The sequence below is a fragment of the Lissotriton helveticus genome, chromosome 7 (genome assembly GCF_964261635.1).
Source record: "Lissotriton helveticus chromosome 7, aLisHel1.1, whole genome shotgun sequence".
In the NCBI taxonomy this organism is placed as follows: domain Eukaryota; kingdom Metazoa; phylum Chordata; class Amphibia; order Caudata; family Salamandridae; genus Lissotriton; species Lissotriton helveticus.
The window spans coordinates 266,222,616-266,240,084 of NC_136068.1; the positions used below are offsets into that span (position 1 = coordinate 266,222,616).

The following is a 17,469-nucleotide window of genomic DNA, read 5'->3' on the forward strand; positions in this document are numbered from 1 at the left end:
TGACTGAAGAGTCATATGTTTACATTTTTCCTGAATCCCTGCTTTGTCTCGGCCAAGCAAATGTGGGTGGGCAGGGAGTTCCAGATATTCACCGTTTGTACCGAGAATGACCTGCCACCTCGTCGAGCTTTGGCATACCTCAGAATGCGAAGAAGTCACAGGTGATTTGATCTCAGGGCTCGCTCCTGATGGTACAAGCTAAGCCTATTCCTGAGGTAGTGTGGCCCTTTGCCCCTTATGGTTCTGAAGGCAAATGTCAGGGCTTTAAACTCTACCCTCTTGGTAACAGGGATCCAATGAAGTTGCCTCATATAGAGGGGGGGGGGAGATGTGATGGTGAAAAGGCACCCTACGAATGATCTTAGCTGCCGCATTCTGAATTATTTGTAATCTAAGGATCAGAAAAGCTGGAGGCCCCAAGTATAAGCTATTTGCATAATCCAAGTGTGAGGCCACCAACGCATGGACAATGATCTTTCAGCTCTCCTGTGGGAGAAAACGCAATAGCTTTCTGACTGATCTTAACTTAACAAAACAGGCTGAAGACATGCCAGATTTGGGCGGCAAAAGAGAAATTGGCATCAAACCGGATTCCTTGATTTCTAGCAGACGAGACTGTGTTGGTAGAGGATTCAAATCAGAAGGCCTCCAAAGGCTAGATGGAGGAGATGCAGCCCGACAAAAAAAAGAGCACCTTAGTCTTGTCTGTGTTAAGTTTCAAAAAGTTACTGTTCATCCACTTTGAGATGTCTTTTAAGCCCTCTTTGAAATTGAGAAAGGCTGCTTCAGAGTGTTTTCTGAACAAAAACACAAGCTGCGTGTCATTTGGATAAGAGACAACCTTCAATCCCCAGAATTCTATAAGAGTGGCCAAAGGGGCTAAATATAGTTTAAAAAGCAACCGGCTAAGAGCAGAGCCCTGTGGCACTTCACAAACCACTGGTTTTTAGATGAAGATGAAAAAGGGAAAAGAAGATCCATTGAAATCGATCTTCTAAAAGAGACTACAGCCAGGATACCAGCATGCCCTGAAAGCCAAGATGACTTAATCTCTTCAACAGGATTGAATAAACTACAATAGCAAACGCTGCCGACAGATCAGATAGCACTACCATAGCAGAAGCACCACCGCCCAGCGCATCTCTGACCATTTCGGACACTTCCAGTAGACCAGACTCCGTGCTTTAACCTGCATGGAAGCAGACTGTGTGTCATACAGTAGGCCATTGGTTTCTACAAAAGAGGAGAATTCACGCTGCACCATTTTTTCCAAAAAACTTTTCCGGGTGGCGATAGCAATGAGATGGGCCTAAAACTGCTAAGCACTCCCAGGTGTGCATTGGGATTTTTCAGCAGAGATAGCAGAGACACCTGTTTCTATAGTGCAGGGAATATGCCGGATTTCAGAGAAGCATTCCAGATGTGATTCAACAATGAATTAACGCTGGATGCCACCGTTCTGAGAAATTGAGGTGGGCAGAGATCCTCTGGGGAGCCAGACTTACAATTCAATGGATTTTCGATTGAGAGAATCCTTTTCTGATATTCGAAAAAATCCCCAAAAAATAGCATGAAGTTTGTTGGCTGAGGGGGCAGTGCCTTCTAATCCAGCATTCTGGCTGGAACAAAGAGTAACATTTTTGATTTTTTTCCTCAAAAAAATTTGAGAGGATCGTGCAGAGAGCATGGGGAAGATGAAGGGCAATTTTTGTTACTTCCAGAGTGGTGAAAGGTTTTACAATATTAAAAATTTCTTTAAAGGACCTCCCACATTCTCAATATTCCCTGATAAATGTTCTCTAATCGTATGTCCATAAAGTTGTGGAATTTTGTTAGGGCCTCCATATAGGTAATTTTTGCTATGGGGTCATACAACCTTCTCATGCACTGATTCAACGTCTAGCAGAGGCTTTTCTCTCCTCTAAGTTCCACAGAGAACCAGAGGGCTGATGGCTTAGCTCTATTGACTAGAAGTGTTTTAAAGGGGCAAACATGTCCAGAGATCCATAGGTTAAAGTGGATCGAATCGCTGTCAGGGTTGCCCGTGAGGTACGGAAAGGTCACTTGAAAGGTGGGCTCAAAGGCCTCCTTCTTTACTTTCCGCCAGTTCCTCCTTTTTTCCAATGTTTTGCAACTCGTAGACTGGTTGCCCTCGACACATAAGCTGAATGGAACAAGAAAATGATCTGTCGATAGCAGGCCTTAATCCGGTGACTGTGTATATTTGAGAGGATTAGGTGTCTGTGTAGAGGAGGTAACTAACTGTATACAGTTGAGGCCAGCTAAAGTCAGAATTAGCTGGGACACCCGAGAGCAGTTCTGGACAACGGCAAGTGTGTTAAAATCTCCCAGAACCATGAAGTTAGCGTACTGTAACGTCAATTTGGCAATGGCGTCACATAGTTCTGGAAGACAGTTATTAGAGCAGTCCGGTAGCTTATAGGCCAGCATACCGGCTAAAGAAGAGAACGGCGTAAGTTTGATACAGAAGATCAAGCCCTCAATATTGCCGATTTGGCCCAGCCTAGATGTAGAAACCTTTCATGTGTCCCTCAGGACAATAGCAATGCCCCCTCCCACCAAGTCTCAATCGCAGTTGGCGCACAAATGCGATATCTGGGTGGCATAGCCAAGGGCAGACCAGGGATGGAGCCATCCTTCAACCACGTTTCTGTGACAAACATAAGGTCCCAGGTGTTGCCAGATAAGGAGAGCCATATGTCAGCTGAGAGTTTAGGGAGAGACCTGAAATTAATTAGACAAGCTTTGACATTAGCTCCTCTATTAGAAGTCTCCATAGACAGAACACCTCTCCCCTCAGTCCCCTAGATTGAAACAGCAGGCCTTGCACCGGTAATCAGAACTCCTCGTCCCTGGGTCAGTGAGCACGTTATTATGGCAAGGGTCACAATTCAAGGCCAGAAGTGCCAACTTAGGGCGAACAAAGCAAACACAAGGAGATGATGGACGGAGCGCTGAAACTTTTCAGATACTCACCCCCAGGCAGGGTATGCCCAGAAGTGGGTACCTTGCTCACTTTGCCACTGGATTCAAGCTAGACTAGCTGATGAGGGGTGTTACCCCGAAACCGGTCCCAGGATGCTTGTTGCCGATTCAGGGATGACCTGGCTTGGCAGTTCGGGCTGGACTGTTCCCATGAGGCACAGGGTCAAGAGTGATTTGCATATGGCTGGGTATGAACTGAGGTGGCAAAGTGAGCTAAAAAACGATGATGGATTCAGCCCAGATCTGTGCCTGGATGTGAGTGTCTGAAATGTTTCAGCACTCCGTCCACCATCTCCTTATGTTCGCTTTGTTCTCCCTAGGTTGGCAGAGTATGGCAAGACGTGGGCCCCTTGCTCACTTTGACACTGGATTCAAACTAGCTTGGCTGATGATGGGTGTTATCCCGAAACCGGTCCCATGATGCTTGTTTCCGATTCAGGGAAGACCTGGCTTGGGAGTTCGGGCTGGACTGTTCCCATGAGGCACAGGGTCAAGACTGATTTGCATATGGCTCAGTCTGAACTGAGGTGGCAAAGTGAACTAAAGAACGATGATGGATTCAACCCAGATCTGTAACTGGGGGTGAGTGTCTGAAAAGTTTCAGCATTCCGTCCATCATCTCCTTGCATTGGTTTCTAAATGTCACCATTGAAATTATCAACAAATATTTGTGTTAGTGATGATGCGCTAATATACAGTAACTGAAACCACCTTTCGCTTACTAAAAAAACAGAGGACAAACATTTTTTGCGAAGTTATTGTAATAAAAATATGGTAAAAAAAAATTTTTGTATAACACAAGCTGCTTCAGACGTTGCTGTTTCATTACCTTGTTTTTTAAAGGTGAATCTTTTGCCCTAATGAATACTACGTGTGTTCAATTATGAAAATTCGAACCACAAATAAGCTACGGTTATTTTATCAAAATCTTAGCAGCACACCCATAACTCGCTGAGCAATGTTAACGGTTTAGTCAAGGAAATCAACTACTAAAACATTCAATCACTCCATATAGTATTTTAGACGATGGCCACGGTCAGAATACTGGCGTTGAGAGACTGCCATCTCTCGTATAATATTTCAGGGTTACCACTTGCACACATCTGCTTCATCCTTGACAAGCCACTTTGGCACAAGCAACTTTAGAAGACTGCGCTGTAAACGGTTATGTGATATAATGTAACAAAGGCATGTAGCAAAATCTACTATTTGCGTGGCCACTTATATAACAGCTGCCTTGTATGCTTAACTGAAAGTGCTTACAAACAGGCTAAACAAAAGTGCCATTTAAAAAAATTTTAAAAGCAAAAGCAATGTAGGCCAACAGGAGATGAATTCCGGTAACAGAATTCTATCTGGCACCGATTACAGACCAACCTCTGTCTTTTAATCGTTAATGAACGTGTATTAATTGATGTGAAAGCATTTCAAACAACACTTGTGTGCAAGGCGGTGCAGAAATAACACTGGCAGAGTGCTTGCTAAATACACAATTAGCAAGTAATGTTATGAGTAAGAGATAGTCAGATGCAATGACAGTACAATACACAGAAAAAATACATAAACTACATATTTACAGCATCTACGCTCGCCTACTTCAAAGAACGTAACTGCATTTGGTCTGGGACATTTTTCATTTCCACACAAAGAGAAGTTTTCTCTGCAGAGGGTAAATATTCTAATATATGTGTATATGCAGTGGAAACAGTGAGGAGCGTTGCATTCTGGTTCTAATGTTAAAGATACTGTTCGCCATGTTGCTTGTTTGAGGCTGTGTGGCCCAGTAGACCCTCTCGATGTTTACTTTAGGTGTTGACTAGTTTTTCAAGATTTCATGTATTGATCTGGTGGGTGTGACTGCTTGAAGTGAGTCAACCAGGAACAACCTGCCAGCAGCACGTCCGGTTTGCAAGCAAACACGCCTTCCTATCCTCTACACAACATACCTTCACACTACATAAGCACAGACTTCAGAACATGCATGAAAGCTCAACAAGAACCTTGTGCTATGGGAGCAACAAGGAATGGAGAAGTGTTTTCTTCTTCAATACAAAGCTTTCTTTTTACATGAAACAAAAACCGTGCCAAATAGAAGTCCTGTCAGCCTGTATTTTTGATTCCAAGTCTTCAAGGACACAATGCTCCAGTTATAAGCTTTCCTTTCACATCTATTGCATTCTGGGAGTTGTAGTCTTAGATCACGTCAACTAAACCAAATTAACTAAAAGCGCTTTAGAAAAAAATATGAAGAAACAACGCTTAGTACTTTAACGGGGTGACTCTGATGATATGGTGCCTTTCGATAACCTTATCTACTAGGGATGCCAGAATGTGAACCTGTATATGTTGGGAGGGGTCCATGTTGGGGGGATTTTGGCATGATTCCAGAATCGGAAAGGATATAATTCACGTGTCAAGAATAAATCCAGTATGGCAGTTTGCATGTCAAATATTTAGAACATCAACACAGAATATTCATAAACAATTACTACATACAGAATGGACTATGCCCTCTTCGTACTTTTGCAAATAGAGAGAGTTAGATGTTTTAGATGTGATTCACAAAGGCGTGTATAACTATGTAAAAGGGCACTCCTGTAGTACTACTTCCCATTCTCATAAATACTTTTTTGAATCGGCCCCCATGTCTATTGTCACCCTATTTTAATAAGGTCCTATAAAAGGATCCTAAGATACAAGCATGGGCATGGGAGCTTCCATCAAGGGAGTCGAACAATCAAACCAATCGATACAGTTAGTTGTTTTTATTATTTTTTCAAAATTCAAAATTTAGTTCATGGATATACAAAATATAAATTCCGTGGAAACCCCCTGTTTGGACCTAACTGTTTGTTGCACCATATTTATCATGTTTCAGCATGTTGCAAGGGGTTTACTGCCGCATATAAATTGATTCTACCCGGGAGGTTCCACTTTCCCTCATTAGCTGGGGTCTGTCTGGCCCCTGGATTAGTGCTCCCCTCCCGCCCCCCCCCCCTCCGGACCTGTTGTTTCAGGTAGGAATCCCCTCCCTACATATTCTTTTTTATTCTTCCCTGATATCTATGGGCTATGGTCTTATCTGTTGGGCCTTCTATTTTCTAACACACTTTGACCTTACCTGCTCACATTTATATCCTTTTGTCACTTCATTTCTTTCACCACAAAACAGTGGTTATGGCACCAAATCCTCCTGGGATAACAAGACAGTCTTGGTCTGCTCTCTCGCACTGGACTCTGAACAGTCTCTGATGGAGTGAGTGTTTGCATTTGCTTTCTCCCTGTCTCTCTTTGTGAACAGCTTATTCCAGGCTACTTTCTAAGTTTTCTATTTGATTATTAGTGTGTAGACTTTGATATATGGCTCGGAGAACCTATTGGAGTCATTTTTTATACATTACATTTAAAATAACTATAGACAATGCCTATGAATTTGTATTGTGTATCTGTACATATATACATATATATTGGTTATCTACAGATTTATTGTCCCACACTCCGTTATACATTATCGCCCTGATGAAGTTGTAGCCCCGGCCTTACACCGAAACACGCGTCGGCGTTGTTCGTGTGGGCAGCAGGATTGTGCCTTCCATCTTCAATCAATATTTCCCTCTCTGCCCTCACCCCTCTGCTTGATGGTTTATTTCTATCTGATCATCGTTCCATCTTGTGGCGCATATGTACTATTGGGATTATCTGTGTATTTGTGTGTTTGAAGTATGATATGTGGTTAAGGATGGAGTGTATGTTGGTATGATTGTGAGATTTGGACGGTGTATGTGGGACCTTATATGTTGAAAATTGTTTCTTTGTTTTAATGTAAATGAGTATATCATGGCTTTATATCAATTTTGTATGTCCATGAACTAGATTTTGAATTTTGCAAAAATATTAAAAACAACTAAATGTATTGATTGGTCTGATTGTTCGACTCCCATGATGGTTGCTCCCAAGCCCATGCTTGTATCTTAGGATCCTTTTATAGGACCTTATTTAAATATTTTTGGCAGCTTTCTGCTCTGTTCTTAGTGATTGCTTGTTTTCCCCTGTTGACCTGCCTATATATCCGTTCAGGGGACCCCCTTCTGTTTAGTAAGTCACCCTATTTTAGTGCTACCCTCTCCTTCACTACCACCTCCTCCTTGTTTGAGCTGGGACTTTCTTGTGATCTAACCTCTCCTGTGCATAAGCGCTAATAAAGCGGTGGCGACTGGCATCTACGGGGGATGGAGGCGAGGCAAATGGAAAATAAATATAAAAACATCTTAAGAGTCCTTCTCCCTCTGGACCTCTTCTTTTATCGACTGTGTAGCGGGCCCCAGCAAACTCCCTTGACCAATCCTGGTGCTGCTTACATGCTGTTAACCAGCACGAGAGCAGCAACCTGATTGGAGGGAGTGACATCTCTCGGTACTCCCCAGCACACTGGAGGCCTCCATTTGCTCTCAACCAGCTGGGTTGAGAGGTTTAAAATGTGCATGTATGGCTGGCTTCGCAAGACAACTGGCCAAAAACACATGCACACTTTAAATAATGCACAGGCAGCCCTCTGCCCACCACTACTCCCTGCTGCCACTCAGCAAGCCCCGCCCATCCCGACACTTTCTTCAGGATGGGATGATGAAAAAAAATGGTAATGAATTACCACTTTTTTCCATCTCTGGGCTTTGCTGGACTTTTAAGTGGGGTGACGCTGTCCGCTCTTACTGAGGAGCAGCCCCTGTAACAAAGTATACAATATGACACTAGATAAACGTATCCAAAAGCAGGTTACAATAGGCTCTACATAAAGTATTGCACAAATCGCCAACATAATAATTATGGTTAAAGTTTGGGGCTGTGGGGGAGGCCCAGTTGAGAAGACGATACGAGGATGATTCTAGGTGAGAGGTCTATACTAGTTTCAAGCCAATCTGAGAGAGGAGGGTGATGCCAGGCTGAAAGGGCATCCGTGGTGTTCTCCCAGGTGCCAAGGCAGTGAGAAACGTGTGGGTGAGCAGATAGACATTCACTGCTGGGTAAGGGTTATGGAAATATTTCAGACTGAGGCAGTTTTCTTTGGGTATTGAAGGGGTATTCAGGCTGGCATAACATAATGGGCCATTCAAGGCTGAGGTCGTGTTATGGGCTGATAGGTATGTGGGTGCTTGAAGATTAATGGGAATGTGGGGACGTGCCAGTGTGAGGGGTCTGTGAAGGTAGATCTTGGAAGAGGGACACTTTGGACAATTCCACACTGCGAGCGTATTCTGAACAAATTCCGGACTCAGGGGTCTTGGGGCGATTCCGAAGAGCCACAGTTTTGTGTGGTCCAATGCAGAACAGAAGGAGGTCATGGTGGGGTGATGCCATCATTAGGGAGGGTGACTATAACGTGGGGATCACAGGAAAAGAAGAAGTATTACTCAAATCCAAAGTGAACTTGTATTTATAAGTTTCTAGTAAGTCGAGATCCAGAGCTCTCGACTTTGCCAGGTCCATTGGTAAGCAGCACACCCTGCCCAGGGCTGTCCGTTGCATTCTGTAACTTGTAGTCTTATAATAAAGACTACAAATCCCAGAATGCAAGGCAAAGCCTTCCCAAGGCAAGATCAGTTAAAGAATGCACGGACCCAGGAAACACGAGTGCCTTCGGATTCTTCCGAGAGGACCTATGGCATTGGGGTGATCTGATGCCGAGAAATGGCGATAGGCGTGTACGGAAGACGGACACTGCCATGCAGTGACACCTGGCTGGGAGGCTCACAAGTAGCAGCGGCGGTTTCACTAGGAAGCAAGTCCTGGGTGAAGGGATTCACTGGAGGCGGGACCTGCGCTCGTGTATTCAAGCCTAAACCTGGTAACTCACTCTGAGGGCAGGCCCAGGTTCCTTTTAATCCAGCATTATAAGGAGACATGGCACCATGGGGGCCTGGACACCCCTGATCTAGCCTTCTTGGGTGTCCAGACACCCCCCCGCCCCCAAAACATGGCTCAGGTAGATAAGGAAGGGATGGGGATTCTGCGCCCCTCCCCACCGCAGGCCTCTCCCTCTCAATACACACCTGCACCCCCGCCCTTACCCTGTCCTGTGCTTGCTGTCCATCCTCTGCTTCTGTCTGACGGGCTGCAGGGGAATGTTATCCGTCATGGTGTTGGCACAGTTGCGGGCGGAGGGCGGCTCGGATCCCAGTCCCAGCCTCCTTCTCTCCCCCACCTCCTCCGTTTCTCTCTCTCTCCCGTCTGACAGCTAGCAGGCGCTGCACTGAGTGTGGCTGCAGCACTCCCGAGGCTCTGGAGCCGCTCCCCTGCCAGCGACTGTACGGTAGTTTACAGCGCCGGTCACAGGCAGCATAGCCACGCTTTAGCTTGGGTGTTCTGGGGACTTATTCACATCCTAAAACAGCTCCATGATTCAATAACGAGCAGTTGCTCCATTTCCACTCCCTATCCCTTCCTGTAGCATTGTGATGTTCTGGAAAAAGAAGGACAACAGGTTGTGAAAAACAGCCCAAACGATTAAAGAGGTGGATGGGATAAACAATCGACGTTGCACTGAGTACAACACACACACATATGATGCGTGCACATTTCGGGGAGAATGTACATGGTTCAAAATGTGAAAATTAAATCAGTTATCTGATATGATGAACACTATGAGAACGAAACGCAGTGCCAATTATCTTTGATGTGATGAACACTAAGATAACAACACGAAGTGTTTCAGCAAATGTAAATCGGAAAAAATAAAGTATTTGGAATCGATGTATGTTGAAAAACAACGAATGCACTTTCCGGTAAAGAACAGAAAAGAACTTGGGGCTATATGTATGAACACATTTCCGCATAGGCACAAAATGGGTAAAACCTTTGATACATCTGTCATCTGGCCCTTGGTGCGTTTACATTTTACGAATGCCCCCCCCCCCCCCCCCCCCGGCCAACATAATAGGGGTTAAGCTGTGTAATGGAAGACCAAACTCCTGTTTAAAATGTAACTTGGTTTATTTGTTTAGGGTCTTGCTGTAGGCAAAGAAAAACTTCACTGCAACAATGTTTCCTTCCTTCTCAAAGAACGCACCTGCCTAAACACATTTTGGAAAACGGCTCATTTGAAAACAAACTACCACATTGCTTTTAGTTTCGCTGACCTTTTGCTTGAGGTGATATAACACTGTGCAGCCTGTTCTGAGCTCACACTGAAAAGAAACAAAATAACACATTTGTTTCTTTACAGTCGGACCCTGCCAGGCACCTTTAGGAAGTGGGTGGGAGCACCTGAAACAGAGTGTCCCCTACAGAGCACTGTTCGTTTTAGAGGCAGCACAGAATTCAGTTTTAAAGTCTTTTCTTCTTATATTAACTGTTTATAAAGTACGTTCTGATAAAGGGGAAAACCTACCTGCCAGGACATTAAATGCTAGTCATTGCAAGTGATTTCACAATGTTTCCATTAAAGGACCTAGATGGAACCCCAGAGTACTTATTCCCCCCAGGCATGCTTTAAATAACCTGTCTGGCCAAACTTAAAAAGAAATGTGCACTAGGTATAGTTTAGAGATAATTGACAAATAAATACCAATAAAAACACAGGACTGAAAAACAAAAGTGACCAGCTTTACTTAAATATTTAAAAGTCCTTCATGTACTTTTTTTAAGCCAAAGTAAAGTCAACAAAGCACCTTGCCAATGGGGTACATAAAAAGATTCAGTGAATTCAATATTTAAATAACCACATTAAATTGGAGGATTCTAAAGCAGAGTTCTCAACCTCTCTCTTGTCAGATGTATCTTTTTTTTTAACCTGACTCTTGTTGTTTTGCTTTTACCATTATAGAAAGGACTCCAAGGGGGATATTTTCAAGAACGTGTGATAATTACCGCAAAACTAGCTTAACGCAACTCTCCTTATCGCGGGAAAATAAGGCTATGTTAACGTAGCATTCACAACACGGCGCTACCATGTGATAGGCCCACGATAACGTGCCAAATGTCCACGATAAACTCAACACGAAGCCGCAAAAATCCAACGCAAAAAAAGTTGTGATGAGGCCAATTGCAATACAAAAATCAGCGAAAACCATCAACAGGCCTGAAAGTCACACACATCAGGCGGGAAAAATCACCATAAAACTAGAAAAAACAGACAAACAAATGGCAAACAACAGCGAAGCACAAAGGATGTTGCCGGAGCTAGTACGGGGGACAACCACAACCGTACAAGCCCCCCGGAGGACCAGCCTGGGACCTCTGGGTCAGGGAAAGGCAAGGGGAAGAAGAGTAACAAGAAGCAGTTCAGTCCGTAGGAAAACAGGATCCTGATAACGGAGGTGGTAGAACACCATCAACAACTGTTTGTCACCTCCACTGTGTCATTGGCAACAAAAAATGAACTATGGCAATCGATCATGGACAAGGTGAATGCAGTCGGAGTGCTGAAGAGGACAATGGAAGAGGTCAAGAGGCGCTGTAATGATGTCAAGCGCAAAACCAAGCAGAAACTCGCCAACAACCGAAGGCAGCAATGTAGACTGGAGGTGGGAGTCCTGCACCACAGGAGGACCTGGACGAGATAGAGGAAATGGTGTCCACAGTCATCAGTGGGGAGACAGTGGCAGGAGTTGGGGGACTGGACACTGCTTAACATGACCAGACACAACAGCACCAGGGTGAGTAATGACTAGGGACTGGGGGTCCGGGGGAGATGGGCACAATGGCACACATGTACAATTAAGTAGAGCACATCTGTGGACAAACCATGCCCCAGCCAACAACTCCCACCAAGAGACCAATGTACCCAAGTATGCACCATCTCAGCATTGTATAAGCACAGAACTCAAAGGCACACCACATGAAAGGGATAAGGGGCAGCAAAATCAGAGCTGCAGCGGCGACTATCCCAAAATGTAGCACACACACACACATAACATCAACATTAACAACAATGTGGTACAAACCGCTACACATCTACAACAGAACACAGGACACAACTGGTGCTGCTTGTGTGTAGAAACTGGCCAATCACATTTGGCATTGCAGGGAAATGTGAGTTGATAATGTACAAGTACAAACACACATCCGTTATGTTGTAGAAATGTGCACTGTCCCCCATCACATAGGCAGCTCCTCCCAAATGTCCACAATGCACACAGTCATGCAGTCTGTATGAAAACATGTCCAATGTGATAACATACATGTGAACACATTGGTAAACTGCATTTCCCCTTCACATTGCAGAGGGAGAATCAACACCTCCTGCAGAGCTGCCCAAACCTCTCTTCTTTGATGATGAAGAGGACCACCACAGCTTTGACCCCCAACACCCTCCACCAGCTTGTGGAGAACCTCTGCAACCCACCTCCAGGAGCAGAGCAGCCCAGCTGCTACGAGGAGACCCCACCCCCTGCACAGACCACACAGCAGGCAGCACCCACAGCCATGGCTGCCTCCCAGGACCCCCACGAAGAGCACATGGCCTTCCAACGCCATGTGTTGGGGTGCCAGGAGAATCTGCCTGAACAGGTGCCGGTGGGCTTTGACCGTATGGCAGCCGAACTAGATGACATACGTGGGTGACTAAGTCCCATCAGGGACCACTAATGGTCTGTGACAGACATTCAAAGTCCGCTCTAAGCTCTACAACGGACCATGGCCGACATCAGTGGAGCCCTGACTCAGAGACTAAAACAACTGTCCAGTCAGAGTGGCTCTAGTGATGTCACCCGGGAGTTGGGACGGATGCGGAGGTTAATGGAGACCATAGAGTGGACGCAGGCGGAAAGAGCGGCTGCCACGGTAGCACACCAGCGAGAGGTAGCTGGGTTTCTCAATGACCTCATGACCATCCTCATGGCATTGCTGCCACAAGGCCTGGCGCTGATGCATGCTGCTGCTACTACTACTTCCACATCTCCGCCCCCTGATGAGTCAGTGCCACACAGTGCGGCAGACATCCCACCTCCAGCGCCCGAGGTATCACTGCCACACAGTGCTGGAGACAGAACACCACCACCCACACGTGAAGCTCATGAAACAGCAAAGGACGAAGATGCGGCTGAAACCGCCTTACTCGTAAAAAGAAAACTGTAGCATTCATCTCTGCCATATGGCCTGTTTCTGCTTGGTTCTGCCCTCTGCATCATCAACTTCCACTGTCCCCCAATACACTCTGCAACACTCACCTTGGATCTCGACATGGACTGCCATATTCTGTTTGATCGCCAATGAGACAGCAATCAGACTGAAGACTGAACTCTTTCTCTTCCTTTGGACTTGTCATTCCCTGAAGGACTCTGGCTGGCCCTCCACGGGCCAACATTGTAAAGTTGGATTTGCATTGCCCTGTACTGCTCCAGCTGCAGCACTCCACTGAATGTGCATTAAACATTCATAATCACACAGATGTGTCATGTATATGATCTTTCAAGTGTGGAAGTATGGATAAATGTAGGTTCAGTGATTACCCCTTATGTCCATGTTGATCATGTCGTTGGACTTGGGTCACAGGGTGACACATTGCTGAATACAGTCTGGGTGGCGCAGACACAACAACAGGGACACACACATTAGTTACTTTCTTGTCAAGCCCAGTAGGGAACCACGCCCAGAGCCTGGGGATCATTGTTCACACCCTTACGCTGGACTGGCATACTCCAGGCCAGCTCACTTCGCTCACGCTCACAGGGGGGAAGACAACGCTACATGTGCCAGGTCTTCCCTGTAGTGATCTGCAGATCACAGGTCTAGTTGTCAGCATAATCACACATGAGCTCCACAATGCATGGAGAAGGGAACCAGAGGCGCAAGATTTCTAGGAGCTAGCAGCCTCCAACAATAATTGTTAAACACAACAAGAGCTGCTCCTAGTGTAATGACCACGGTGGAGTTATGGTTATATTATGAGTGAGAGCATCTCAAAAAATGTAACAGACTGGTCTTACACACCACCTGGTGTCATGCTTCATCATTGGCCAGTCCTCGCCCTCTAAAATCTTGGTTTGATAGAGGGCGGGCATACACCTGACGACAGGGGTGCACTTCTAAACTAAGTGGGGGTCCGTGAAAAAGTGAGTGAAAATAAAAATCATTATAGTTATCAAATTATGTTTTTAATGTGATTGGTAACTCTATGCTATTAAAATCAATGGACTGTGTATGGGGAAATTATTGTCCCCTAACCGCAGTGTAATCGGTCGACATGTTTCTGCCGTGTTGGCCAGGATGTATGACATTACAACGCATGTTTTTACCACGCATGCCTTTACAACGCGGTATTTACAACGAATACCTTTACAACGCATAGTGCTTTGGGGCGCTGGATAGTGAATAGTTTAATTTACTATTCCAACTCCAGTCCCTGTGGATAGTAGGGAAGGTGTTGGATAGTAAATTAAATCTATTCCCTATCCTAGAGCGCCCCCCAGCGCAATGCGTTGTAATGGTTTGCGTTGTAAAAGTTGCATCGTAAAGGCACTGCGTGGTAAAAGTTGCGTTGTAAAGGATGTTTCCCTGTTGGCCCAGGTGGGTCCAGGGCATTCATCAGGACCTTAGTGTAAAGAATAGGGGGCTCCGTTCTTACCAACTGGTGGCAAAAAGATACCACTGTGCGAGTGTGACCTGTGTCTCTCTCCACTATTGGAAGGGCTTCCAAGTTCAAGCCTGGAAAAAAAGTTGAAAGGTAAAACCTGTAACAACATAACTGGGTCACGACAGAGTACTGAAAACAATACATACACTGATTCAGTTAAAAGTGAGTGACTACTCGTGTGACATGTGACACTCTGGAGTCGATTAGGATCGCGGACGGACTTGAGCCGTCCGCGACACCTGAGGAGGAGGGAACGTCCGCATGGTGTGCGGCGTTCCCTCCGAGCCGATTAGGATGTGACCGCCAGGGTGGCGGTCACATCCTCTATATTTAACATTGCGGCGGGTGCAGCTTCAAGCTGCACCCGCCGCAATGTTAAAAATGCATGCTTCGCATTTGCATGCAAAAAGCGTCAGGCACCGCGCGGTGCCTGCTGCTTTGTGCACGCAAATGCAGGGGGGTACCATAGGTACCCCCCATGTGCACCCCCACCCCCCCTTCACCCAGGGGGCCCGCAACAGGCCCCCGAAGTGAAGGTCCGTATGCTTTTCCACGGGCGGAAAAGCCGCCGCGGAAAAGCATGCCTTGTACACCATCCTAATATGGCTGGCGGTGTCTGATAGACACCGCCAGCCATGTTAAAGCTTTTCCGCCGTGGTCGGAAGGCGACCGAGGCAGAAAAGCTGCAGACGGAATGCAAGACCCACCAGCCATCCTAATATGGCGGTGGGTCTTTCGAGCCTCCGCGGCGGTTTTCCCGCATCCTCCAGGCCGGCGGTGGCTTCCGCCGGCCCGGAGGATGCGGGAAAACCGCAATCATAATAGGCCCCTCTGTGTGCACACAATTCAAAAAATGATAAAGTGAGATACGCTCTCACTGTTCTTACCCTAAATACCCAAGTTACTAGCCCCATTGAAGAAATCTCCTTCTCAGGGGTCTCACTGATACTTAGTCCATTCAAACCAATAATAAAGAATTTGGACATGAAGCTGAAATATAAAAGAACATTTTTATTAACCTTAAATGAGGTGAGACTACGTCACACAGAAGCCTTAGCAACTGAATGAGGCAGTCTGCTAGAATGGTCTTTCTTCACGTCTTATATACTCTTTATCCTGCCCCAGGCATGTAAGGGAGTTGTACCAATTACATTCCTAAACAAATGGGAAATCTGGAGGGTCAGCAGGTGAATAGCCTTTGGGGTTTTAGCAGGATATGGGCAAAACATTATAATTACATAGTTCACAAAGGTTAATCTGATTTAGATGGCACTGCAGGGCATGGCATGATTACAGGTACAGTATCCCAACCCAAAAGTTAATCATTAGGAATGTCCCAAATTCAATCTCCAAAAGCCGGACAAACCTATAATTGAAAGCATAACCCATGTAATGAAGAAATATAAAAAAGAAACAGTAACAGATGATGAACAAGATAAGGCATATGCAAGGAAACTAAAAGTTAACGATGTCCTGAACATTGATTGGCAATCTCGGATAAAGATCGATCAGGGAAATTGGCTTTGCGAGGTCAGTTTCAGGTGAAGAGGTCAGTTTCTTACAGTTCATTCCAGAGTCAGAAAGAAACCTAGTTAATGTATACATGGACTAAGAAGGCCAGGCCACTTTGTTCGCCAGGCTACCTTCACAGGCCTACGTGAGGGCAACACAAAATGGTGGCACAATATAAAAATGGAGTCAGTCTCGAGAATTACAGAACCTCACACCCTCCTTTTGCCATTACGTAGGCAATAACCTAAGACTCATGTTAATCTGAATCTAGGTCTATATCGATATTTATTAGGTCGTCAAGGTGTTGCTGTAACATCATCTTATTATTCTCTACTCTCGGGACAGGTCTCTGAACACACATAGTAGCACAAAGACTCACTTCTGGTGGACCATTTTTGGATGCTAGAGGCGGAGCCACTTCCTCTTCCATGGCAATTCAGTCAAATGAGAACTTAATTAACATTTACTTTATCCAATTGCACTGGAACCGCTTGTGCAACTGTGCCCAAAGTCCGTTCAAAGCCTCTCTGGCAGGCTTCTATCGTCCATCAAATCTGCTTCCATTGTCTTCTTCCGCATTGGGCCTCTCGATTCAGGCCTCTTCATGAAAATAGTACTGCTTAGTTGGAGTGCCCTCCTGCCAAACACCCACAGCTCACTCGAAAGTCTCAATGTCTCAAGGCAGTGCACCAATATCTTTCCTCTGCGGCAGGCACTACAGATACCATGCTCTTCGGTGGTCATGGGTGCAGATCACATCGTGCAGACCCAAGTACTATTAATCGAGAAAGAGCAACAGACTTTCACGCTCAGCAACACTTTCAGGCTCCAACACTCACTATTCAGTTTCAGAGGACGCTCGGGCCGCTGTTTCATGGGTACCACAAATGTAGTGCCTTTTGCCAACCATAGTTCCTCCGGTGCACTGCCATTCTGTTGGAGAAAAGGAAAAGGGGGGTGGCCAAAACTCAGGCCAAGGGGCTCAAGGGACTGCACACTGTCAGAGGTTACCAGCACATGACAGGTAGAAAACTGAAGCCTCAAAACAACAGGGATCCTTCTCTTTCGCTCTTTTGCACTAAAACTCATGTTCTGCGTTGAACAGGCCCCCTTCTTCTCTGGAGTCCACCGCCGTCTAACGAAGCAAGCACGATGCTCTGGAGATGCAGTTGATAAAGCACCGGCAATCGCTGTCCAGCTTTGTTACTTTCTGGGTGTTGAGACTGTAGGGCCAAGACGTCCGCCTCTCATCTGTAGCTATCATTGATGGGAGTTAGGATTCGTCTTGATCACCGTTCTACAGAGTATCATTCTTCCTTTGACTCTGGAAGATCCCGCCGAACCTAGTGATGTAGGAAATGTGACACAGTTGTTAGGTTTCT

General features: G+C 45.7%; 1 protein-coding gene across 1 annotated transcript in view; it reads right to left on the minus strand.

Annotated features, from left to right (window-relative positions):
• The window catches only part of ATP9A (ATPase phospholipid transporting 9A), a 510,313-nt gene extending 500,848 nt beyond the window's left edge, over positions 1 to 9,465 (minus strand). The window contains exon 1 of the mRNA XM_078652049.1: positions 9,072 to 9,465. Coding sequence (XP_078508175.1) covers positions 9,072 to 9,139 — 68 coding nt within the window. The 5' untranslated portion in view covers positions 9,140 to 9,465. The remainder of the gene's footprint in view (positions 1 to 9,071) is intronic.
• Between the last annotated feature and the right edge of the window lie 8,004 nt (positions 9,466 to 17,469).